Here is a 27,753-nt window from a genome sequence, read left to right on the forward strand (position 1 = left end):
TTAACTAAGTTTATTTTAAAGTTAATGGCCTAAAAATTAACTAAGTTTACGTTAAAAGTTACTTAAACAAAAATTAACTCAGTTAAAGTTAAGTTAAAAAATTATTAACTTATTAAAAAATTAAAAGTTAATTATACAAAGCTATGTTTTTTACATAATTAATCTTTTAATTGTACATTTTAAATTAAACTTTTTAAATTTAGATTATACAATAAAAAGGTAGTTTTTTACAAGAGAAATAATATATTTTTTCTTATATAATAATTAATAATACAGATTATTTAAATATACTGTAGTTGTATAATAGAGATATTATAGTGTTTAAAAACAAAACGGTTAACAGAGACTTCGGTAAATTATCTACCGCATATCGTTGCTCTGTACGTCGCTTGATTGTGATCTTTTTTTTCTCTCTTGCTTATCCTCTGCTGCTTCTTCGTGGCACTCACTCGCGAAAACACGATTAATTATGGTTAATTGTATATCGCGGAACAATTACACGAGATATACATTTTATTATATCATAAGAGAGTAATACGGAAAGTATGATTCGCGCTCGACATTTACACGAAATCATGTGCATCGTTACAAGAATGATATAGCCATCGTTTAATTAATAATTATTTTATGCGCTCGCATTTTAGAAAAAGTTATCGGATGAAATATATTTGACTATAAGAATTGTTAAATAAATAATTATTATTCATAAAGATTGATGATCGAAGGATCGTAATAAAATTTATAATTTTTATCTCTGTTAATTCGATTTTTACTCGCAATAATGGATGATCACGCTTTAATAAAGATTTATATTTGTAATTACTTATATTCGCAATATATTCGTAATGGTTTTGCAATAATTTCGTTTCGTTTATTAAAAGTAAAATAATTGTTAATTGTAATAATCATAGCAATTTCTATTCTGATACTAGTCGCAATCGCGTTTAAGAATAGAATTTAAGAATATATAAAGTGTTTCGTACTACTATGTTATTGCTCGAGTGTGGCCGTACGAATGATAAGAAAACCATACATGTAAACTTGTAAACAATAGGGCCGCCAAGTCCGAACACTATGTTATTGAAAAGTCGTTACCGAAATATTTTACGTACTATCATATTATATATGTATACGCGGAAATATTAAAGTGTATAAAGTATATTTTAAATTATGATTAATTATATTTATTAAACGATTGATGTATCACGAAGAACTTTCGTTATGTTAATTATAATTATTCGATTTTGCGATTCGATTATTTAACTGCGCGATTTTAATCCGAATTATATCAGGTGATTGCATAAGTTCGTGCCCGATTTAAATATAAACTTCAATAGATTATATTTTAGAGATAACACTTTTATTAATCAATTATATAGTCTCCATTCTTTTCTACAATGGTTTTCCAACGATCTCGAGTGTGGCCGTACGAATGATAAGAAAACCATACATGTAAACTTGTAAACAATAGGGCCGCCATACACAATACTCCGAACACTATGTTATTGAAAAGTCGTTACCGAAATATTTTACGTACTATCATATTATATATGTATACGCGGAAATATTAAAGTGTATAAAGTATATTTTAAATTATGATTAATTATATTTATTAAACGATTGATGTATCACGAAGAACTTTCGTTATGTTAATTATAATTATTCGATTTTGCGATTCGATTATTTAACTGCGCGATTTTAATCCGAATTATATCAGGTGATTGCATAAGTTCGTGCCCGATTTAAATATAAACTTCAATAGATTATATTTTAGAGATAACACTTTTATTAATCAATTATATAGTCTCCATTCTTTTCTACAATGGTTTTCCAACGATCTACAAGCTTGTCGATTCCATTTTTGAAGAAAGAACTTGGTTTTTCTTGAAAAAAGTTTGTAAGGTGGTTTTCGACAACTTCCTCGGAATTGAGATTCTTGCCATTTAAACTATTCTGCAAAGACCGGAACAGATAAAAATCTGAAGGCGCAATATCTGGAGAATATGGCAGGTGCTGCAGAATTTCCCATTGCAACTCCTGCAATTTTCGCAGCGTCTGTTGAGCGACGTGTAGCCTAGCATTGTCGTGGTGGAAGATGACGCCTTTTCGATTGGCCAAAATCGGACGTTTTTCTCGAATAGCTGCAGCGAGTCTAGTTAGTTGCTCACAGTACTTGTCCGCCGTGATTGTTTCGCCGCGTCGGAGCAGCTCAAAGTAAATAATTCCCTTGCGATCCCACCAAACACACAGCAACACCTTCATCGGATGCAAGCCAGCCTTTGCTTACGGGTTCTGCTCCTTCAGCTGCTGTTTTCCATGTCCTCTTTCGCTGTACGTTTTTGTAGAGAATCCACTTTTCATCGCCTGTTACCATTCGATCTAAAAAAGGCTCTTTTTTGTTACGCTCGAGAAGAGAAAGAGCCACAGTCATACGGTTTAGCTTATTCCTTTCAGTCAGGAGATGCGGCACCCATGTATCAAGCTTGGAAACGTATCCAAGCTTTTTTAAATGACGAAAAGCGGTTGAATTATCGATGTTCAGCCTCTCAGCAATATCCTCAGTTGTAATCCTTGGGTTTCTTTCCACTAAGGCATGCACAATGTCATCATCAATGCCAGAAGGCCGTCCAGAGCGGGGTTGATCCTCCATGTTGAAATCACCATTTCGAAATCTGCCAAACCACTTTTTGACTGTTCGGAGAGCAGGAGCGCGGTCCAAATAAACGGTTTGAATATTTTTTTGTGCAATCCCAACACTCACGCCTTTCCGAAATTCATATAACATTACATGCCGCAAATGCACCTTTTCGTTCTCCATTTTTAATGATTTCTCTTATGCACAAATGGACTTATCTGAACAATGTCTGACGCTAAATTGACATAAGACAACGTCATCTATTCGGTGTAAGCAACAATTACCACACGAAAACAATAGAACTCCGCCATGCAGTAACTTAATGCCATCTATGAAAATCGGGCACGAACTTATGCAATCATCCAATATTTACATGCCGTCGAAAGTCGAACAATAAAGCGTCGGGTGAAATATATTTAACTTTAAATATTTTTGAAGAAATAATTATTGCTTATAAGAATCGCAACAAAACAATAATTCATAATTTTGATTCCTGTCACTTCGATTCTTGATTAAATGTATATATACATCATGCAAAATACGCGCTTAGAAACCTATCGTAGCGATATAATTACGTTTAGTTATAATATTAAATTATAATTATTATTTAAGATATGTATAAAAGATAACTAAATATTAATCTTATCAAATTATTTTCCAAAACTGTGAATTTATAAACTAGAAATTCTGATAAGTGGATCGAATTTATATTAGCTTTGATAAAATGTAGTAAAATCAGTTTTAGAAAAAATTCTCTTTATTTTGTTTAGAAATATAAATTAATATTGACTATAATATGATTATAAAAATATATTATCTGAGAGAAGATAAATTATTTCATTTTATTTGTTTAAAATTTTTTAGAATTTATTATTATTATTTTTTATGTTTGACCTTTTATTATATTAAACGATATAATCGCATATCACACACACACGCAATTACGATTACTTGGTTCTTACTTGGTTACTTTCATGGACCAGAAAACCGTCTGTTTGTTCCGCACCATATTTTCCTTTCTCAAAGGAAAATATTATTTCGCGTAGGAATTTCTGCGTGCCCTATACGGATTCTTTGCTACTTTCGCGCTCGTCTGTCTTTTTCTTTTGCCTCATATTTTCCGAGGAGGAGTCGTAAACAATTCTCGCCCTTCCCTCGATGTAAATACAAGAGAACATAACTCGTTGCACAGACTTTGCATACAGAATCCTCAACGTTTCAAGAAGGATGCTGTACAAGTAGGGACGAACATTTAAGCTTTTAATGCGAGCCGAAAAATACGCAGAATTGATTGATTTATTATGCAATCTCTTTTCATTTGCTTGCAGTTATTGCCACATTTATTACTTACATATCGTTTGCATCAACAATTAACCCGGCAGGTTTTTGTAAAGTTACATGTATATAAGGGGACTGAACAATTCCGATTTGAAATTTCTGATTGTACGATACAATAATTTATCGTCAACCTGACTAAAAAGATAAATATTTTTGTATCTTTATCGTTCGCTAAAATAAAGTTTTGATTTATTTTCAAATTCTTTTTCGGATAGCTTTATATTCCAAAGTCACATTCTTTTGGTGATAATTAAATTTCGTATAAACGTTTTGTCCAACGTTCTTTTTATTCTACATTTTTCCTTTATATCAAATATACTCAACTTTTAACAGAAAAATTTTTATTTCTTAAACAGATTTTAAATTGAAACACAACATAAATTAATATAATACAATTTTATTTTTCAAATTTTTTGCATATTGATCATTTCTCACATTCCTTCAAAAAAGCGATTTTCTAAATTATTATTTATCTGCGTTTATAATTTTTATTAAGCAATAACATATGCTTGCAATAACAGAGAATAGCAAAATACAGCAGAAATTGTGTAACACAGAAAGTTATTTAAAAACCACTCGTTTAGCCAAGAGACGTTCTCGTCTGATGTCATTTTAACGCGATGGCAAGAGAGAAATAAATTTTACTTGAAAAATTGATTTCTTTCTCTTCATTGTCGACATCTCATCTATTATCCTCAAATTTATCGAATCAGTAATAACAGTAAAAGAAGCGAAGAAAGATCTCGAATTTTTCTGCTCGCATCATCAAGGTTGTCTGGACGACAGTGGAGAAAGGAACGGAGGCGCCATTCAAGCGACGCGATTATACGAAACATCCGCATGTTCTTTCCGAAGTCATCGAGAGAATGACGATTATATGAAGAGGCGATGAAAAAAAGAGAAAAAAAAAAAGAAAAAAAAGTCATACGCTCTCGCTGGATACGCATGCCAGTATTGTGTAATATACTATCTTCTGTTATAATTACATGTTCAACGTCAACTCACAAGGATAAACAAAACAATAAAGCTTCTTAGCTCTGTATTTATCTATAGTTATACATCGAGCATCCGATAATAGCGTAAGTCGCATTGCAACATAAGCAGTTGCAAGTTACAGATTTTTAAAATATAATACAACCCTTCAAATCAATTTTTTGGCTAATCCAATATATTGACGTGTTTGACTTGGCGCTACAAATTCTTGCAAGTATTTGATTAACGAATCAACAACGAGAACACAAATATATATTATAATTATAGTAATAAAAATTATTAAATGCAATATTTGTGTTTTATATTATGGATATATGTTAATAGAAATCTAAATAAATTTATTTTATATTATTTACACTTCAGTTTATTATGTCACAAAATTGCTCTGCATCTATCTGCTGAAATTATTTAAGAATTATTTTTACATCAACGTCATAATTTTACTCATCATACACTGATTCTTCGTTTCTAATTTTGATTCTTGACAAAGACAGATTAATATTAGTATAAATTAATTGCGAATGTCATTTCTGTCATTGTTCATTTGTCAGGTAACCCAAGAATATCGAGTTCAGTCGCTATATTCGGATTACATTGATAAGAGAATCTGCCGACAATTTGAGTTAATTATTAACGATTTAATGGTGAGTCAAACTAAAAATAGAGAATCGATCAGTGAGCATGAAGCCGCGTTGGAACTTCGCAGACTCCGAGACGCTGCCAAGCTTGCAGCTATATATCACAATGGTGAAGTAAAGTTTCAGAGAAGGACAGATCTATCGCATGTCGTGCATGCCAGTCTACATTGTGTTCAATTCGTAAGAAATCGAACATGATGACAAATTTACTTTAATTGTGAGCAGACGTAACATTTTTATTTCTAAATTATTTAGTTTAGATCTTATTCAGAATCAAAGACAATAAAAGAAAGAGTAATCACGTGTTATTTTTAGTATTTGTGAAAAGTATAATTAAAAGAAAAGTATGTGTAATTATATGATATAAAGTGAATATTGATAGAAAGAATATTGAAAAATATTCAAATAAAGATGTATCATTTGATATATCGATATAAGAAAATGAATAAAAATGAACGATTGAATTTATCATTTTACGATGTTTTAATATAATGTTGAAATATTCGATAGATAAAATAAATTTACAAGCACACAGAGTTCAAACATATGAGAATGATATAATCGTTTTGTGATCTACTTTCTTTGCATGATAAAAAAACGCGACATGTAACATCGCAAGATAGCATCGCTATCTTTACGTGCCGTATTCCGCGTGTAAGATAAAACTATTTTAGATTTAAAAAAAATGCAACTCGCGCGCACGACCCAGTTTTTCAGACCGTATCCCCTTGTCATTGTGCGTGATTCAGTAACCATCCCACGATAATCGTGACATCGATATTTTTATTATGTAAAGCGATACGACATGTTGAACAGGGAACATACGCATAGGACCTGTTTACACGTGTAAATATGCGTGTCGATACGTAGATTCTGCAAATCTTAATCATTTCAGGAAGAAAACCGGAGACCTCCCGCGTGTTTGATTACTCGCGTTCTATTTTAGCTGACAGTTTTGTCGCGATCAGTGGAAACCTGCTAAGAGAGCATTATTAGCACGATATATCTAGCAGCGAATATCTGCGACACGAATATTTCTCGCAGGCGTCTGTGAGAACTATATTACATGCAGCATCTTTTTTTGTTGCCATATATTTTATCATATTTTCTTGTAATATATTCTACTTATATTTTATTTATATTTTTACTTATAATATATTTTACTTTCAATTTGCCACAGGAAAATTTGTTTTCTTGTTAAAAAATATGACGGTTAAAATTTTTGTGTTAAATATTTAACACATTTACATGTTAATTTAACATATTGCTCTTGTGTTAATTGAATTAAATTATTAAAACAACTGAAAAAAGTGTTAAAATAACACATATTTTCAATTTTACATAATAGATATATTTCGTATTATTAGTGACAAGATTTATCTGTTAAAATTTACAGAAAACATGTTGATTTTATTCTACGATAAGAGTGAGAGTACAGGCCGTCAATAACATTTTTCCAAGTTAATTTTATCATTAAAAATATATTGATTTTACACAAAATTTATTTGAAATTGTTATGAAGTTTGCATTCATTTTGTATTGAAATATTAACATAGTATTAGTATTACTATCTAACATATCCATATTATGTTAAATTAATACAAAAATTTGTGTGGACCGTTTGGGACATGTCTGAAACGATTCACATAAATGTTATCTGTTAAATTTAACATAAATTTTTCAACTGTCTATGCGCGGACTGTTACACCTTAAAATCTTTCTAGATAATTGCATCAGCCATTGAGATATTTCATCACGTACATCATTATATAAATGAATGTGCGCGAGAAAAGGATGACACGATCCCGGCATTGCCGGAGGTAAGAAATCCTATTTTCTTCGTGTATCCTATCTGCATGCTGATGAGCCTTGTTCTTGCGATCTTCTGGTTTGCTAGAAAGATACTGCCTGACAGACCTATGATAGTAAGTCTTTCTTCTAAAATGCTTACAACACCTTCAAAGTACGTGAAAGTATGCTTAATTGTTCCCTGTGCAATATATTCTTATTTTATATAATTTAGATATAAATAAGCAATTTATTCATTTAAATAAAATTACAATCTAAAAGCAAAATATATAATACTAAAAATTGTTTTGAATTGTTGAATCTGAGTGAGAGAGAGAGAAATCCATGTTTTTAATTGACTATCATATAATGATTGCTTATATGCCTTTTTCTTATTCATAACATAATTTATGAGATAATTCGATAATTTATAAAAATTTAAATATTTTTATGACAATATTGTATATGTCTAATTTAAGTTCTTTTTTTCTTATAATAACAATAGTTAATGTTATATTTTATTTCTGGTAAAAGAAAGTACAAAATTAATTATTCAACGAGCAAAAATAATTATTTCAATACACGCATACAATTAATAAATAAAATTGCGTACATATATTAAATAATTATGCCTTGTTATGATAATGAATTCGCAAGCCTCTCGCAATATGCGCGACATCGGCTATTCTGATGCTTGTGACAGGAATAATGGAAATGAAACACGCTGATATGTACATTGATGTTACCGAATTTACTGATGAGGAAATATTGGAGCATCCCATCTTTATTCATAATTTTGTAATGTGTATATTATCAATCTTCGTCATGACTTTATATCTGATTCAAGCGTGGGTTCTCTTTGACCAATGGCAATGGGTGCGTAAATGTAAAAAAAAGCACATATTTTGTCGATATTTAATAATTTGCAAAATATTTTTACATTATCAACTTTGCCTAACGTAATAATGTATTTCCATTATATGCTACTGTTTTAAAAATCTATAAAATATAGAACGTAAATTTTACAGTTATTCACTAGTTTGCAATCTTCAAAAAAATTCCTTAAAATTTTCCAGGTTAGGTCAATTATCAGCAATCACTAATTTTATTTTAATTACAAGAAAGATTACAATTTAAATAATTTATTTAAAATTACACATACACGCATAAAGTAACTATTTGCAATTCCAGATTCGAGAAGAGCAAGATACAAGTATATCAAGTGATACTCAAAGCTACGATTCTAGTGTGGATACCGACGTAACTGAAAATTCCATAAATGGAAAAAAGATCGATAAACATAGTACCAGACAGCAGGTTGTAGAACTGGCACCGATTCCCTCTTTGAGAGATTTATCTGTCTCCGCTCCGATCACCGATAGTACCGTAAGAATGACAATTCATTCTGTCTACTATACAATTCTATCGACACTTTGGATTTTGAAGCAGGTCAAGTTTTCCTGTGCAATATAAGAAAAAGGAGCATTTTGTGTTCAGATGTATGACAAAAATTTTATCTTTATTTCTATTTTTATAGAATGACATTTATGGTCGTTTCAGTTCTAAGGTTATCGAAAAATCAACAGAATGTTTTCTTAAAGATTTTTTACACAGATATATGTACAATACAATATATACGTGTAAAGAAATGTATTAACATGTAAAAAGAAATTATCTGAAGCAAATAAGATTTGGAAATTTTTTTCTCTTTTATTTGGAAATTCTTCTATAATAATAATTCGGAAATATTTATTAACTTATCAATTTGGTTCTTTTAGGAGATAGATGATGAACCAATTCTATATTGTTGTTTTATCGATTGGTACAATTACATTAAAATAAAAATGAAAAGTAGACCAAAGCATGAGTTTCAAGTTATTCACGTCATGTGAGATCTGGGAGGAATTTTCAACAATTAATTGAATAAATTGGGAATAGTAATTGTGCTAATATATATCTCTCTTATCATTGTCTCTTTGAAACTTCAAATTCAGCATCTATTACGCCATCTTGAGAGACTGGCAAGTATCAGTCAGCTGTTCAGCTCTGCGAATAAAACAGTCAATTTGTAACAATACCAAGCTGGTTATAAAATAAATGTTTTCTCCAATGCGCAATTTTTGCTCGTATAATTTGTTTTATTAATAATAATAACAATCTTTTTTTCTTCTTAAAAGACCAATTTAATAAGACATGAATAATTAATAGATAACTAGTAATAATAACCTCTTTTTATCTATTATAATATTTATTTTATATATCATTAAAATATTAATAAAATTATTTAAAATTAAAATTTTACATATTTAAATATAATGTTTTTTTATAATTTATACATATAATAATTAATAATACAGATTATTTAAATATACTGTAGTTGTATAATAGAGATATTATAGTGTTTAAAAACAAAACGGTTAACAGAGACTTCGGTTAAGAGGATTTTCCTATTTAATTTGAACCGTTCTACCTGCACACGTGCATTTTATCTTTATCTTTAATTGTTAGATACTTTAACAATAAATTAAAACAATTTAAAAATATTTATTGAATTTTAATAAAAATGTTATCTCAAAATTATGGTCCGTCATTTTTCCTCTTAACTCATCATGTACTAAACCACCTACACTAAACATACGTTCTACGTGCGCCGAGAATGGTACTGTTGTATTGTATTTTATGAACGCACATTTTAATGATACTAGATACTGTCTTATGTTATTATAATTATTAATAAACAGATAATTTTCGACTATCAAAGATACAAAATTTTAATTTGTATAAAAAATGTTAATAGGTTAATGTTAATGCATTTAACTAGTTAAAAGTTAAAAATTAACATGTTTAAAATGAACTAACAATAATTTAAGTTAAAAGTTATTAACTTTTCAACTTTTTAACTTAACTTTTAACTTTTTAACTAGTTACTACCCAACCCTGAATAATAGCATTACTCTAATGTACAGAATTATAATGACATTATTAAGTAAAAACAGGCCGAAACAATAAGAGACCGCTTTATTATTATTTTAATAACGCACGGCTTTGACATTAATAAATTTGCTTCTGCAAAATAACTCGGAACAATAACTTGAATTTAATTTGATCCACTATTCTATATAAAATTTAATTTAATGCAGGGTATGTACACGCATGCAGAGTTACAATTTTTTATTATGTTAACCAATTAAAAAATTCTGTAAGTAGTCTGCCTGTCTATCGATTTGGTCGCATCAAATTTTTATCTTGTTTTCAATTTTTTTATTTACTTGCTCCAAATCTCTCAAAATTTGATTTATCTGAAATATATTATGTCATTACATTAATAATAAATAAATAGTAACCTAATCTCGTATTATAAGAATCTAACATGATCAAAGTTCTTGCATATAACTAAACCAAGACATACTGTTCAGATAATATATAATGTATTAGAATAAATATAAAAAAGTAGAGTTGTGCAAATTAGAAACTTGCACATTGCTTCCTCATCATTTTATATTCAATCAAAGAATATCACATACTAAAGAATAGTGCGTACTAAAGAATATAGTACATATACATTTACTCAAATCTTTGATGATGCAGTTTTTTCAAGAAATTCGATGTTCTATATATATATATCTATATTGTCATTTCCATCAATTATACTATTAATAATTATGATATCAATTACGTGTGCACATATTTAATTGCTTCTATATGATAATTATAAACTTGTTTTTTCTTATATGATTACCCGTTTTATTATTTGCAAGAAGAATTTTATAATAAAATTCTATAAAAAAGACCAATATACTATAAATTCACATATGGTTTAACAATGTTTATATTTGATTATTTGATTAACATTAAATACTATATTATAACATGTATATAATGTTATATGTTGTGCATACATATATGTATGTTTATGTGTATAATATTTAATATGTTTTGGTATTCATAATATTAATAATTTATAATGCACAATTTAATTACTTTTGATACAAGTATTTTGGTAAGCTACACATAAATACAATAAAAAAGAGATTCAAAATTCTTTTTGTGCATTGAGCGAAATTCATGACATGTTAATTTTGTGAAAATCAAGTGAAAAAACGCATGTTGTATATCAAGTAACTGACGAAAGGAGGCTAATGGAAGCAAACATGAATAATCGGATAATTTACAGGCACATACATATGTAAGATATAGATACGAAAAGCGTGGCGATGGAATTAAAGACGATAAAAAACGTTTTTTTTTTAACTAAGTTAAGTTTAAAGTTAATGGCCTAAAAATTAACTAAGTTAAAAATTAATAAGTCAATACAATATTTTGCTGAATTCGGTTATTTGCTAAAATGGATTATTTTGTTATTTAACGTCACAAATAATAAGTATTAATTTTATTCATTATAGAGTCATCACATTTTGCATATATAAATATATATCATAAAATTTTTACCTTAAAGTATTCTTTGTTATATATATTATTAATGATAAAACAGCCATACTGACTTGTCTATAAAAACAAATCAGCAAATATACATATAACCCAAAATAAACTTTCGAATGAATATTTATGAAAAAAAATGTCATATTACGTAGGTTTTATTTCGAAAAATTTTTCAAATATATGTTTAAGCATATCATCATTTTTTGCGTGCTTTGCAGTAGTAAAAAATAACTGTTAACATGTTCTTGATATTCCGGATTTGTAATTTTCTGTTTATTTTTTAAGTGTAAATAGTCGATGATGAAAGAAGTATTTTCAGAGCAAGCTAAGTATTTTAAAAATTTAGTTTCAGATTTTTCCATTGCCATGTAAAATGTTTCCTAAGTGAAGTCTGCTTTGGAATTTATTATCATCAGACCTCTACAATATGCCCATTTTTTTCTACCATGACAAAAGTCTATAATATAAAAAAAAATAAATAAAATAAAATAAAATTGATCAAGTAATTTAAACATCATACGAGATATCTACAAAAAACTTGGCTAAAAGAGATATTATATATGTATAAATATATAAAAAAATTTACTTATACTCTTCAAGTTCTGTAAGATGTTGTTTTAATATATAGTAGACTTTTTATTTATCGGAAAATTTGAGATATCGGATTAAATTTTTTTAGATGGGTAAAGTATTATTAAAGGATGGTTGCTACTGAATTTGGTGAGTATCGGTGAAAGGGTTTATTTTTTATAAAATTTTGAATTTTTTGAGGAATGTCTGTACACGCTGTAACTATCGGAAAATTTGAGATATCGGATTAAATTTTTTTAGATGGGTAAAGTATTATTAAAGGATGGTTGCTACTGAATTTGGTGAGTATCGGTGAAAGGGTTCATTTTTTATAAAATTTTGGATTTTTTTAGAAATGTCTGTACACGCTGTAACTTTTAGAAAATTTGAGATATCTCACAAAGCTTCCTCTATGAGGAAGCAAAAATTGACGGAATATACAACCGCCGTATTAGTTATTTTCCTTGTGTTGGGACAAAACCAGGTACCTACACATCTCATGTAATGAAAAGAGGAAGAATTGTTATCTTGATTTTGTCTCCCTACAAAAAGCAATTGGAAACGAAAACTACTACTCAGAAAAAAAAATCACCAAAAGAAAGTTTTTGAGACCCCTAAAGATTATTATTTATACAAATAAATGACATTTTTTTCACCGTTTTTTTTATTCCCTTCACTTTTACCAACTTTATTAGACAATTTATGTAGAGTTAAGACAAAATGTGTTAAAAGCAAATGATTTTCCTTAATAACAGACATATCTCTCGAAATTTTGACATGTATATTTTTATATTAGTATTAACATATGATTGAACGTATTTAATGTATAAAATATAAATAAAAAAAAATTATAGATATGATAGCAGATCTTGTGTATTATAAAAGTTTATCAAATTTATGTAACACTGACTAACTGTGACATATTTTCTATAAATATTAAGATTCATCATTAATTTAAATTCATCATTTTATTAAAAACCACTAATGGATATACGTGTGGTGATGGCGTTTAGATGTTGTCTAATTTGTATAGACTCTACGCGGATTTTAGTGAGTCTTCCATTTTGATTATTGATTTTAATTTAAAATTTGAGTGCAACAACAAATATTGTTGATGTCAAGTTTTAAAATATCAAAATAATCTTTACATATTTATATCTATGCTGAAGATAAACCAAAAAAACAATCCGACACATACATATTTAATACACATGTATTACTAAAATTTAAGTTTATTACGATGACACGTACACATTATATATACATATATACAGTGACTGACAAAAAAAAAAGAGACCATCTTTTATTTTGTAAATTTTTGTCTCTAAAAACTACAAAAAAATAAGAAAATTTTGAATGTTTTTGGCTCAAATAATTCTTTATTAACTTAATTCTAATATTCACAGAACAAAAAAATAACATTTTCTTTAGATTAATTTTTTTCGTTTTTTTTTCAAGAAACGTTCCGTTTATCATTAGGACAAAAAAAAAGAAACCGCATTTAATTTTTAAAAAGAAAGATCAGAAAAAAAAAATAAATAAAAGTTAATATTTGGTGTGGCCTCCTTTCGCCTTGATCACTGCTTGGAGTCGTCTTGGCATATTCTCCACGAGATTTTGAAGATATTTCTTTATTATAATTTATGCAAAAAAATAACACAGCTAATATTTAATCTTATCTTATTAAAGAAAATGCTCAAAATGACCTCCTTCCATGTCTATGCACACCCTGCATCTCCGCAAAAAAGAATCTCGTGCTCTATCAAACATATCTGGGTTCATTCGTGACGCAGGCTTTTTATACACAATGTTGTAATTGTTCCAAGTTATTGATTGGCTCTGCAAACACCAGATTTTTTAAATAGCCCCAAATAAGCCCCAAAGAGTTGAGATATTGCAAATATCTCAAAAACGGCTCATTTGCGAACTCATGTTTATTAAGAGTTTTTAACTTATTTGGGGACATACTAAATCCCCTTAAAATTCTTTATCCTATTTTTAAACACCCTGTATATTTGGGATATTTTGACATTGCACGATAACGTTGCATTCTTCGTATGTGTGCAATATACATATATTATATTAAAGATATAATTTATATATATATATATATATATATTTAAAAAGAAAGATCAGAAAAAAAAAATAAATAAAAGTTAATATTTGGTGTGGCCTCCTTTCGCCTTGATCACTGCTTGGAGTCGTCTTGGCATATTCTCCACGAGATTTTGAAGATATTTCTCGTCTAGTTCTTCCCAAGTTCTTTTAAGCACCGCGAAATAATTTTTCTTGTTGGTTACCCCAGTTTTATCGATCTTCTTATCTAAAATCGACCATAGATTTTCTATGGGATTTAGGTTGGGTGATTGCGGAGGTCAATCATGAAGTTTTATTCTATTCGATTTGAAGAATGTCTGAGTACTTTTCGCTGTATGTTTCGGATCGTTATCCTGCTGGAAAACGAAATTGTCTTCCAACCCGGTTCGAAGCAATGATGTCTTTAGATTTTTGCAGAGGATGTCAATATATATATTTGCCGTCAATGTACCATTGATTCTGACTAAACTCCCTACTCCTGACCAAGCAAAGCAACCCCAGATCATAATGCTGCCTCCTCCGTGCTTTACAGTCTGCTACAAGTGACGCTTTTGATACTCTTCCCCGTTTTTTTCTCCACAATCTGAGCCTTGTTTTCCAATTAAATAGTTCAAATTTACTCTCGTCAGACCATAGAATCTTTTTCCAAAAGTCAATCGGCATTTCTACATATTTTTTTGCAAACTCCAGACGCTTAATTTTATTTCGCTTGTTGATAAAGGGCCGTTTTCTTGCAAATCGGCTGTGAAAGTTTGCTTCCCGGGGTCTTCGCCGAATTGTTTTATGCGATACCTTTAACTGGAAGTTCTCTTGAATGGCCCGTATCGTTAAACATGGATTTTTTTTAATTTCTCGTACAATACGCGAGTCATCCCGATCGGTAGTCGCTCGATTTCTTCCTCTTCCTGCTCTGTCCACAACAGAACCAGTCTCCCGAAATTTTTTCCATAGCTTTTGCACTTGAGTTTTGCTTACTTCGAATTTTGCTGCTACTTTCCTTTGCGAAGAACCCTTCTGAATATCTTTTATAATTAATTTTCGGATTTGGGTACAAGTTTGTTTTCTAGTCATCTTCACACATTAAAAACTAAAAATTTATACAAACATTTACAAAAATTTATTATTTAAAATTTAAAAAATTTATGTTATAATTTAAAAAAAAAGTTACACAAAAAGAAATTTGTACAAAATGAGAGATCATCAGACGATTTAAATTATGAAAACTTGACATATCCGGATCACATTAAAACATATATTTCCGTAAATTATATTTATGCAAATATTAATTTTTTAGATGTTTTCTGATAAAAAGTTCTTGAAAATTTATCTTAATGTTTCTTTCTTAAAAAAAAATTTCTTCTTCTTAAAAAAGATTCAAACTTTGGCGATATGTGAAGATATAAAAAAGAAGTTGCAGTTTTAATATACTACTTTACTACTACTATTACTTTAATTTTAGTATACTACTAACAAGGGAGAGTGTAAGAATGACTATTTGAATGTCTTTTTTGTTGATACTGAAGTATTTATATAAAATTTTACAAAATGTTATATATTAAATAAATATTGTATATAATCATCTTTGTTTTCTAGTCATCTTCACACACGAACTTTTTCAGTTGAGAAACAATCAGCGAATGAAACAAACTCGCACTACAAGGTCACATAATAAACAAAACATAACACAGCATAATTTGCTCAATGAAAAGATAGAATACTTCAATCAATAAGCGGCATTTTTAACTGAGATAGTGGTTTCTTTCTTTTGTCCTACCCTCAAGCAAAACATTTTTGAAAAAAATTAGGAAAAAATAAATCTGAAGAAAATAATAAGAAAAATCTCTTCTAAAAGCTAAAATTAAATCAATATAGAATTATCTCAGCGAAAAAAAATATAGAAATTCTTTTATTTTCTTATAATATTTGGAACACAAACTTGCAAAATAGGGGCGGTCTCTTTTTTTTGTCAGTCACTGTATTGATATATATATATTACATATAAAATAATAATATATACATATATGAAAGACTTTTTACTTATTGAAATCCATAAACGCAATCAAATTGTATATAATCATCTTATTATTTAACAAATAATTTACTTGTTATAAAATCCGAACACGCCAAATGTTCATATTTTACTTCGTATAGTTCTCTCTTGTGTCAAAAACGTTTGGAATGGTTTTCCTGCCACAGAATTGCAGCACAAAATCTTTATTTACGTATTTTACGAGCTCCTCAATTGAGAAAGAATAATCAACCGAGAGAGATAATAGATTTGCAATTCTTGATATTGATTACTTAAAAGTTAGAATACTTCCCAAGAGTGCTATATAAATTCCACCTTCTATAATATACCGGAAGTTATTCATATGTCATAAAATTTGAAGAGCCAGCATCACGTTTTATGCTATGTGGATCATTACAATACGTGACGTCATCGTATGATTGTAATGAATAACATGATGTCACGCTCGAGGTGTAGAATCGACGTAATCTTCAAACGATCCGATTCCTGGATATCCTCTTTTATCTTAAAGTAGTAATGATTCACAATTTTATCATTGTGAAATAGCAAAGCAAATAATTATTAAATAGAATTTTTGCGATAAGATAAAATGATAAATACATGATTAATTTATAGTCGGACAATTGATTAAATAACAACGTACTATTTCCAAATTAATTAATAATATTATAATCATCCGCACAAAAATAATATTAGTTTATTTAATTACCAAGACAGATAGCAAAATTAATTGAAGAAATATTTTTAAAATATTAACTTTAGTAACTATTAATATACCAATGAGAAAAATGGACATAAAAAATATTGTAATTATTAAAATAAGAACTAAAAAAAAATTTACTATGTTATACCAACATACTTTAGTTATTTGAAAAGAGAAGAATGTGTTTTTAACATTTATTTAGTTTAAACATTTATTTAACAATTATTATTTATTATTTAGTTTTAACATTTATTTTATTAAAACATAAAAATGTATTAATTATATTGATATTTACAGTATTTTATAGAGAACAATTCAACATAGCATGTAAAGCTTTGAAAAAATAATATATACAGAAAGATAATCTTTATGAAAATATTATAATTTACAAAATATTGGTTTATTTAACACTTTTTAAATTGTAAAATTTTTATAAATAAGATTACTTATTTTGTACTAATTTTTAGATTCTTTTTCTCTTTCTTAAGAAGAATTCTATAATTATTAATTAAAGTTAATAATATTGTATAATAATATTTACAAAAATAGGGTTTTTGTAAATAGATTCATACCAGTTGCGTTACGATTTCGACATTCGTGTGTTTTATATTTATATCAATTACATTATCGTGTAACCACGTTCACTTTCTAATTTTATTCTATATTAAAAACCACAATAAAATATTTTTTTATAGTTACATTTGTTAAGCTAAAAGAAATCTCTATTCAAAATGAGCGTTATAACTAAAGTGTCCATGTGGTTGTCCGATGCGTAAACACCACAACGTAAAAGTCGGCGCATTTCCGTCAATCGTAAAAATTGAGGCTAGCCCCAACGCGCCTCCATAATACGTGGTCGGTCTTCAGCATCAGTCGTCGTTGAACCTTCGTCTCGCGAGCAGCCACGACCGTCCGGTAAATCGAGAGCACAAACATGTAAGTACATGCTATATTATATATATATACATATATTATATATACGACGCCGAACACACCTGATGCGTGAATGAATGGACGCACTCCGGAATTATTTCCTCTTTCTCTCACACTCTTTACAAATCGAAAATTGTACGAAAACGCTGTCATATCGAAGAGGTTTTCAAGACGCTTCCGACGCATCTCGTTCGAGGTTCTTTGTTCGTGTTATCCTTTTGTGTACCGGTTTGTGGGTCGAGTGATCTTGACCGGTCGAGTAAAGATATTAGAATAACAAAACAAACGTTGTTCTGCTGTATAAATGTCCAAAAATTATGGTATATTTTGCGAGAAAATATAACCGATTGTAAAGCTAAATGTTAACATAACTTATGGATAATTTCTTGAAGAACCGAGAAAGACATATAGGCTATTGAAAAAAAAAAACACATTATTTCGCTTTAATAATACTTATCTTTTGTCATGAGTTACGTGAATGATGTCATACGACACAGTTCATCGAAGAAAATAAGCAAACGAGTTTAAAGTTTACAATCGTGCATTCATACGCGCAATACAATATTTTTTAACCGATATTATAATTGCAAAATAAGAAAAAATATTTATTAATCAAAAATGAAAAGACATAAATTTATAAGTTTTGAAGCATTTTTTTATACAATTTTGTTTTTTAATTGATAATATAATCCATTAATTGCTACAAAATAATTATCAGCGATATTTTCAGTAACATAAAGATACATATCATTCAAAATTAATATATAAATGTTAAGATCTTAATTTTACCATTTTTTGTAAGAAGTTTAAGATTTTCTTTAATCATGCATATTCTTTTCAATACATTTTTAAAAACGTACTCTAACTCAGGAGAGAGGAAGAGAGAGAGAACCCTGAAAAAAATTATAAAAATGGAGTCAAGGCAATGGCAAGCAATGTGAAAGTGTGTCTTCCTTTTGGGTATAAGAAATGCGTTCTTCTCCTCAACGCTTAATTTACATCGCTCACGTGTTCGAAATCGCAGATTATTGAGAATAATAACGAGATCTCGTTACCCATATCAGGTTTCCGACTTAATTACGTGTGCGAGAGAATAAACAATCCGAACGACCTATATTTTCATCTTGAACGATGTCGCTTCAGATTGACATTAAGAACTTTATTAATTTTTAAATCTTTTAAATATTATTTTTGCATGTGTGTAATATTATGTAATTTTAACATTTATTCTCTTTTATGGAAGATAATTTCTATATACTTCTGTGGTGTGTGATAAAATTAATATATCTTAATGCTTATATATACGCGCGTTTAACTATTTAATAATATTTTTTTTTATTAATAATAACTATTTGGTAAACTTCGTATAGATTAATTGAAACGAAAATAAAAATTATTAATTTCGAAAATATACAGGGTGTCTCACCCAAAGTGGCCATCCCTTTTTATCTTTTAAAGAAATCTCTAAAAGAGATAGATCATAACAAATTTATACAACATCAAATTAAATGGTTCAAATTGAACTCTATTGTGAGCACAGTAGTTGCTTACAAAAGCTATCTGTGTTAACGATCGGAGAAGTATGCATAATTTTTTAATAACAATGTGGGTATTTCGACACAATAAAAATTGTAGCGCTGTTTGAAACGAATACAACGATGTATGATTTAATGTAAATATTTTATATATCGGCTTAAAATATCGCAGGCGACGTTTATCTTTTCATTTTCATATCCACATTGTTATAAAAAAATTATGCATACCTCTCCGGTCGTTAACACAGATAGCTTTTGTAAGCAAGTACTATGCTCACAATACAATTCAGTTTGAACCATTAAAATTGATATATATTTGTTATGGTTTATCTCTTTTAGTTTAAAAGATAAAAGGGGTGACCACTTTTGGTGGAACACCCTGTATATACATATATATATGATATTATTTTTTTATTATATGACAATTTATTAGATATTTTGCTCTTATCGCACAAAGCTGAAACATCGCTATATTAATTTCGCTTTGATGACTCAAGCAATCGCGATTTAAAAAATTTATTGCTTGACACACACTGACGAATAAGTATTCTTCAATGACGATATAGATATGCAGAGCACATCGTTATTTCTACCAGTTTTGTTGCATTCTATCTATCTTGGGTATGTCATGGTCGTGCCGACTCACTTGTCATTCACTGAGAAATGACGTAAAGTTTATTTTACAATTGATGTAATTAAGCACGAATTATTTTATTTATTGTGGATCGATGCATGTAATTGTATCGTGAGTGTGTATCTTTTAGAAACAATTCAGAGTTTTAAACATTATAAATAACGCATATCCTGAGAATCATATATCTAAATAAAGTATTAATTAGTTGATTGTTATTATGTATGATGTCACAATTCCGTATCTTTTAATTCATAAATTTTGTACGGGTGACATTTTGATATTTGATGAAATAGTTTTTATTGTGTTCTGTAAATGTATTCTCATATCACATCATTATTTCAATGTTATAGTATATATTAACAAAAATTTTGTTATGTGAAACTAATACCGAATTTTATTACATAAGAAATAATACGAAAGATCACAAAAGAAATTTTATACATAAAAAGGTAAACATGAAAAAATGTAAACATGTTGACAACGTGCTAGTAATTAAAAAGTTGAATTTAAATTCATAGCTATTAAAACATGATAACTGCAGTCATCATTCAATTATATTAATTGTGTGAAAATTTCTTATATTATTAAAGCATGAATGCGTAACATGTCTTATCAAATAGGGCATTATTATCTTGCAATATTCTCCTATTTTTCTGCATACACAGAGGCTCACAACAATGTTCACTTTAACTGAACACTACGCATTTCCGGTCTCGTTTATATGACTTTAGTTTAGTTATCGATTTTCATTCTTGTCTTCATTCTTCTTTATGATTCATTATGCTTTCATGTGACTTACATTCTGTGCTTATAGTCGCTATATTTTTTTTTTTTTTTTTTTTAAAAACGCATATCTATCGTGATATCCATCAATCGTTATTAATTATATAATTCAAGATGCGTGTTTTATAAAAGTACACAAAAATGTGTTTTTACATATTTAAACGAATGGTATGAGAGATTAATTATAATTCATATTTTTTTCTACTTGTAGATCAGATAAAATGGTTACTATCACGAGGTTGTCGATCATAAAATCTATTGAACTTGTAAGTATATTAATAAATTTAAGTATCTTTAGTATTATATGTATAAGATCACACACACATATGTGTCTTTAATTTAATAATTGGCATTTTGTCATACTTTAATTTCGAGCATAATATGATTTTATTTTTATGTAAGATGCAAATTTTTAATATACACATTAACATGTACTCATAATATATACATATAATTATTTGGAGAAGATGATAATTCATAATATAAATTGTATGACTATTTAACTGACTTTGATAACAAATAAATATAGTATAAATTAAGTTCCTTTTCAATGAATAAGCTCAACAGCCTATCTATGATGTCACATTACAAGATATTAATTAACATAATCTGAAACACACAATAAACATTTACTAGCAAACTGTTGCGATATAAAAAGAAATTATTCATATTCTTCAAAGAATTCCTTTATTCTCAGCATTTAAAGTTATGTGAAAATTCTTGAGAAAATACGCGATTCGATGTCAAACTGCATAAATTTGTCGGTGTTTCTTGCACACATATATTTCCAGCCGCAAGAGAAACAGTATCCTCGAGGTCGTTTAACACTCCTCTCTAAGAACTCTATCAAGAGCGCTCTCAAATTTATTTTTAACGGTACTGCGCTGTTCCTTCCGATCGATCGACCTAACTTAGGGATGCGTACATCACGATCTGGATCGCGCTTTTCTAAGATCGATGTAGTACGCGCGCGCGCGTCAATATCGCACTGTTGTTGGGCGCAGCATTCCGCGCTGCATATCTTTCGCGATTCGTAAGGCGACGAGAATGGAGAGTGACATAATCACCGCTGATTACCGCACAAGAGCGTTCTCTTCTCTTATTATGGTCCGCTCTATGTCGTCCGGAAGTCGACCTGTATGAGAATTTCCGTTATAATTCTTTGGAACTACGGGTCATAATGCGAGAAGACTAACGCCTTTCGTTGCGACAAGCGTTTCTCATTGTCAGTCGTGTTTTTTGGCGATAGGAAAAAAAATTAGTTTTATTATATATTGTCCTGAAATACATCATATACTTTATTTTGTATTAATTAAAATTGTCAACAGTATATTCATATAATTTTTATATTATTCGAAATTAAAATTTTAAAGTAGTGAATGCTAGGATAAATTAATAATTTAGAAAATCTTTTTTTTATTACATAAAAGTATTAATAATATGTTAAGAACTTGATTGTTTTATTATATAATAAAGAAAAATTTATCTTGGTAAATATTTATCTACTTTTGTTTACGAATTAGCGCTCATTCTCAGCATTAAACTTGCAATATCTCAACTGTACCAGGGCAGGTGTTTCCTAAATATAATTTTAGTTCTCTCCTTTTGTTTGATTTCTTCGTAAAGTTTCTTAACGAGTACAGTTATTCTGCAATCATGTTTCAGTTAAACTATAATAGAATGTTTGACTTTGTTTGTTGATAAGCCATAAATAAAAAATATACATATTCTCTATAAGAATAAACATGATTTATTTTCTCTGTATTCTTATACAGAATAAGCATTATTATTGTCTTTCTCTCTAAAAATTATTCTATATAGAATAAAAAATTAGCAAGATACGAATGTATATCTTGAATTAATATTTTGATTAATCAAAAATATATAAATAAAAATTTGTTGTGCTGCTTTCTTTACTTAACGCACGTATCTATCAGGTGATTGCATAAGTTCGTGCCCGATTTAAATATAAACTTCAATAGATTATATTTTAGAGATAACTATATTTACATCTAATATATATACCATGATGGTACTTCTCAGTAACAAATTTGGCTGTGGTAAATGCGGCGCATAGTATTGCGATGTGTAGTATCGCGTGCTTATCGATGTACACGTGGGTGACCTAGCCTGAGGCTCTTTAAGATACACTCAGACTCAGGCATGTGTTCATCGCGTCAAGGGCGATTGATGTAATTTTTAATATTGGCGCCATAGAGATGACTTACAGATGAAAATTATGTAATTGTGACATGAAGTGTCTATAAGTTAATTCACCATTTTTTATTCAATTTTTATTTAATTGCTAATTATTGTTTTAAAAAAATTGGTACTCTACTTATGTGTTTTTAATGAGTTTTTTACATATTATTATATATTAACATAATTGCAAAAAGATGTTTTATGTTATAAAAATAAAAATTTATCATTTTTTATTGAAAGAAAAGTTTAAATATATATTGTATATATACAAGGTGTCTCAGATTATTGGGGACAATACTCATGTGTAGATAGAGCGGACCAAACTGAGTCGAAACGTCCTCTATCATATTTTTTTATAACGCTTAATAAAGGAGTTATTATTGAATAAAGTCTGGTCAATCAGCACCAACCTTTAGCCGGGCGCACATCGGTGAGCTGTGCGCCGTGAAGTGTGCGCTGCAGCAACTACCAGGCGCGCGGCTCACCGACGTGCGCCCGGCTAAAGGTTGGCGCTGATTGGCCAAACTTTACTCAATTATGTACAAAATGTTTTCATATGACTATAGATGCTTTAAGAGTTTTTTAAAAATGTTTTGGTTTTGAGATTTTGAAACCAATATTAATCATTTTATCATATTGTGTCTTATCATAGTTAACAATATACTGAAAAAGTTTATTCTATTCATATGCTTATAACTGTGTTAATCGACGAACTATATCGAACAATTCGATTTACGAGCTGACATGTTGCCTGGAAATAAAAGTTGTTTGCCAACTGGGGCAATAGCGGGCAATATTTTATTTATAATGGAATCGCGAAAGAGTCGACGGACTCTCTTTGAGTCGACCCAGTTTCATGAGCGACGTCCACATCTTTACTTTGGCGAACAAAAAGAACTGTTATTATAATTATAGAAAATGAGTGAGATTATAAATAGAAAAAATGGGACAAATTTTAGCGCATAGTCGGAAAAGTATTTGCCTACATTTTTAAGTGTCTCCCTCTGATCGCAGCTCTTGGTGTGCATCCTTATCGGACTGCACTACCACTCTTTCAATGCGGGAGATCAACATACCGCAATGATAACCATGGGCACATTCGGCGGATACTTAATTATCTTAGTCGGCTTGTTCATCGGCAGCGTGATGGGAACGCCGGTCAACCGTCGTGTGGTATGTGTTAGAGCAGATCTATATTATTGATATAATATTTTGATAGATATTGCAAAAGATATATATTTTATCCTAGAAAGAGAAGAATTAAGGATAGAATTAAATAGAATTAAAGAAAAATTATTAGTATTTAATTTTATAGACATACAGATATATATATAAGATATAAAGATACATCGCCAAGTTTAGAGTTCATAACAATAGAACGATGGTTTTCAAATTCGATCTTTTTTATTTCTTAGGACCTCTTCTTCTCGCTCATTGGATGCGCTCTATTCATCGCCGCGGGCTCGCTCAACATCGACTATTTCCACAAACTGGTGCACAAATCATCGTTTCGTGATACCGGTTTGGCCAAAGGTTCTCTCAGTATCATCGAGGGCGCTGTTTTCCTCGTAGATGCATTTCTTACGTTTCGGGGGGAGAATTGAAATCTGAATCGTTTTCAAGTACAACAGAGGGACTGCACGGCCGGCTATCGGTGTTAACCATATTCCGCAATCGACGGAAATCTTTTCTATAAAGGATATACTGCCAAGAAGTTTCCTGATATATGAAAGAAGCTTTTTTTTCTAGCCGGGTAGTCAAATATGGGAAACATTTACACAGAAATCATATGGCATTATCAAACTTCGCGAAATCCAGGATTCGTGCCTTTTATCACTTTAACGAGATCTTTATTTTACCGATTTTACACGCATATTTTTTTTGTTTAATTCGATAACTTGTTAGAGAGAATTGTAGTTTGAAAACCTTTTGAATTTTTTTTTTAAATTACATTATTATTGATTAGGCAGTTTTTTTTCTGTGAATAAGGAGAAATTTTCGGATTATTTAAGAGCCAAAGTTTTAAATAATATATTCTTGCGATAGTACCTAACACCGATGATAGTACAAAACGTGCAGGGATCACAAAGATGATATATATGCGTACTTCATATACATATATATATATGTTAATATTAATAAGGGGCAATCTTTTCGTAGAAGCAGGCCAGTTGATACCATAATCGTTAATAATAATATACTGACATTATGCACTCATAAATTTAAGTTATGGTACTGTTAGACTCTAACAAGAGCAGCAGCGACAGAAAAAAGAAAAAGAAGAAAAACAATAAATATCATATGACATGTTTTTATACATATATGACACTATTTGCGTGTATTTCGATGCTAAATATTTATCGCGGCGATCTCGAATCGTTCACCGTCTTTTCACGAGTATTCGCGGATATTTATCTTTTATTTGTACGTTTTTACGCTAAGATTTCAATAATAAAGAAGGATTATATATGAACAGGACTACGAAGGAATGTATATGTATATATATATATATTGAGATATATTTATGCACAGTTGGAAAATTTGTGTTTTCTTGTTAAAAAATATGCCGGTTAAAATTTTTGTGTTAAATATTTAACACATTCATATTAATTAAACATATCGCTGTTGTGTTAATTAAACTCAAATGTTAAATTATTAAAACAAGTGAAAATAAGTGTAAAAATAACACAATGTGCACATTTTTCATTTTACACAATAAATATGTTATGTATTATTAGTGACAGGATTTATCTGTTAAAATTTATAGAAAACAATGTTGATTTTATTCTACAATAGAAGTGAAAGTTGCTACAGACCGTCAATAACATTTTTCCAAGTTAATTTTATCATTAAAAATATGTTGATTTTATACAAAATTTATTTCAAATTTCTTTGAGGTTTGCATTTATGTTATGTTAAAATATTAGCATAGATTAGTGTCACCATTTGACATATCCATATAATGTTAAATTAACACACAAATTTGTATGAACCGTTTGGGACATGTGATATTTGTTAAATTTAACACAAATTTTTCAATTGTGTGATGTTTTCGTACCATTTTTTTGACACTTTTTCCTCTCATCCATCGCCTTCGTTGCAAAACGCGAAAATATTTGAATGCAGCTCGCACGCTGTTATCATGTTGCACAAACCAGACGTGACGTTATACAACAAAGCACAGGAAGTTTCACTTTCATTCTAGTGTGCTAGAGCTGCATAATGCATTCGAAAAAAAACAGTCTTGAATATATATATATATATTTTATCGCGTGTGACTTAGTGGTAGAGCATGGAATTGCTTTAATGCGGGTAGAGAATGCTTGACTCTAACAAGAAAGTCTAAAATATTTTCTATTTAGATTTGTAATAAATTGGGGAAAGTAGATTGTCAAAGAGAGCAAAACACACACACACACATATTATATATATATTCTTAAAAAGCATAGTGAAATAGGTCGAATACTAATCAAGATCAGCAGACTTTTCGATTTCTATCCAATCAACCATATGTATTGCATTATTTCTCTCTTATGAATTTCCCTCTCTTATTTGGAACACATCAGTGTATACATATATTACATTTTATTATATTCCATTTTTTTAAAGGACGCAGTACTCTCTTCTTGACTATTTCAGTCTGTTTTAGTAAGCCATTTAATGATTATCCATTATTTCTATAAATGACTAATTGATCGTTCGCTTATGGATTCTCCCTTATTGAGCTAATCCAGAATTTTTAAATAAAAATAAAAATGTTCATCTGCTCTTATCAATGTCAACTATTTTCTTGGCTATGTCAGGCAAAAGTTCATTATAATATAATTGTCTTGTTAGAAAATTTCCTTGGGCACTCAAGAAAAAATTAACTTGTATATGACCACACACACATACACACATATATATGATTTTATGTCAATTTTTTCTAGAGCAGATTATTTGAATTATTTACATTATATTAATCTCGTTAGAAATTTAAATGTCTTATTAAATTCAGCATTAAAAATTCAGCATTAAATCCATTCATAAATGTATATACATTTAGCATATAAAAATATATCTTATCATAAATAAAACATAAAAATAAAAAAGTTGTCCGCACCAGGATACTTAATCTAATAATGAAGAAATATATAAATATGATATATATAATATATAGGATGTTCCAGGTCAGGTCAATGAAACTTCATTTTAGAGGAAATTAAATTTGGAACAAAAATGTTCCTATAAACATAGGCTTTTTTAAAAAGTTATATCTAATAAATTGTCTATAAGAAATTAGTTATGATCAAAATTTAATAAGAACATTTTTATGATTGCATTTGCAATGTTTGCACTACGAATGTAGTATTTACACAAAGACCATTGGAAGGTGGTTTTTTTCAAGTTTCTGCTTTTTTTCGATGTTTTGAGCTTATTTTTTTAACGTCTTATC

General features: G+C 29.1%; 2 protein-coding genes across 3 annotated transcripts; both read left to right on the plus strand.

Annotated features, from left to right (window-relative positions):
- Window positions 1-5,607: 5,607 nt before the first annotated feature.
- LOC115243269 lies at window positions 5,608-8,989 on the plus strand. The gene is made up of 4 exons (XM_029820100.1): window positions 5,608-5,718; window positions 7,329-7,529; window positions 8,050-8,268; window positions 8,584-8,989. Exons 1-4 carry the CDS (start codon window positions 5,608-5,610, stop codon window positions 8,863-8,865), a joined length of 813 nt encoding a protein of 270 aa, XP_029675960.1. The 3' UTR covers window positions 8,866-8,989.
- Window positions 8,990-18,058: 9,069 nt separating this feature from the next.
- LOC115243261 lies at window positions 18,059-25,795 on the plus strand. Of its 2 annotated transcripts, none has more exons than XM_029820087.1 (4): window positions 18,059-18,167; window positions 21,328-21,382; window positions 24,333-24,491; window positions 24,734-25,795. In XM_029820087.1, exons 2-4 carry the CDS (start codon window positions 21,338-21,340, stop codon window positions 24,920-24,922), a joined length of 393 nt encoding a protein of 130 aa, XP_029675947.1. In that variant the 5' UTR covers window positions 18,059-18,167; window positions 21,328-21,337; the 3' UTR covers window positions 24,923-25,795. The 2 variants fall into 2 exon arrangements, with proteins under 2 accessions (XP_029675947.1, XP_029675948.1); XM_029820088.1 differs by having other exon boundaries at window positions 18,062-18,166; window positions 21,325-21,382; window positions 24,734-25,252.
- Window positions 25,796-27,753: the final 1,958 nt, after the last annotated feature.

This window comes from Formica exsecta, unplaced genomic scaffold (assembly GCF_003651465.1).
Source record: "Formica exsecta isolate Colony F162 unplaced genomic scaffold, ASM365146v1 scaffold71, whole genome shotgun sequence".
Classification (NCBI taxonomy): domain Eukaryota; kingdom Metazoa; phylum Arthropoda; class Insecta; order Hymenoptera; family Formicidae; genus Formica; species Formica exsecta.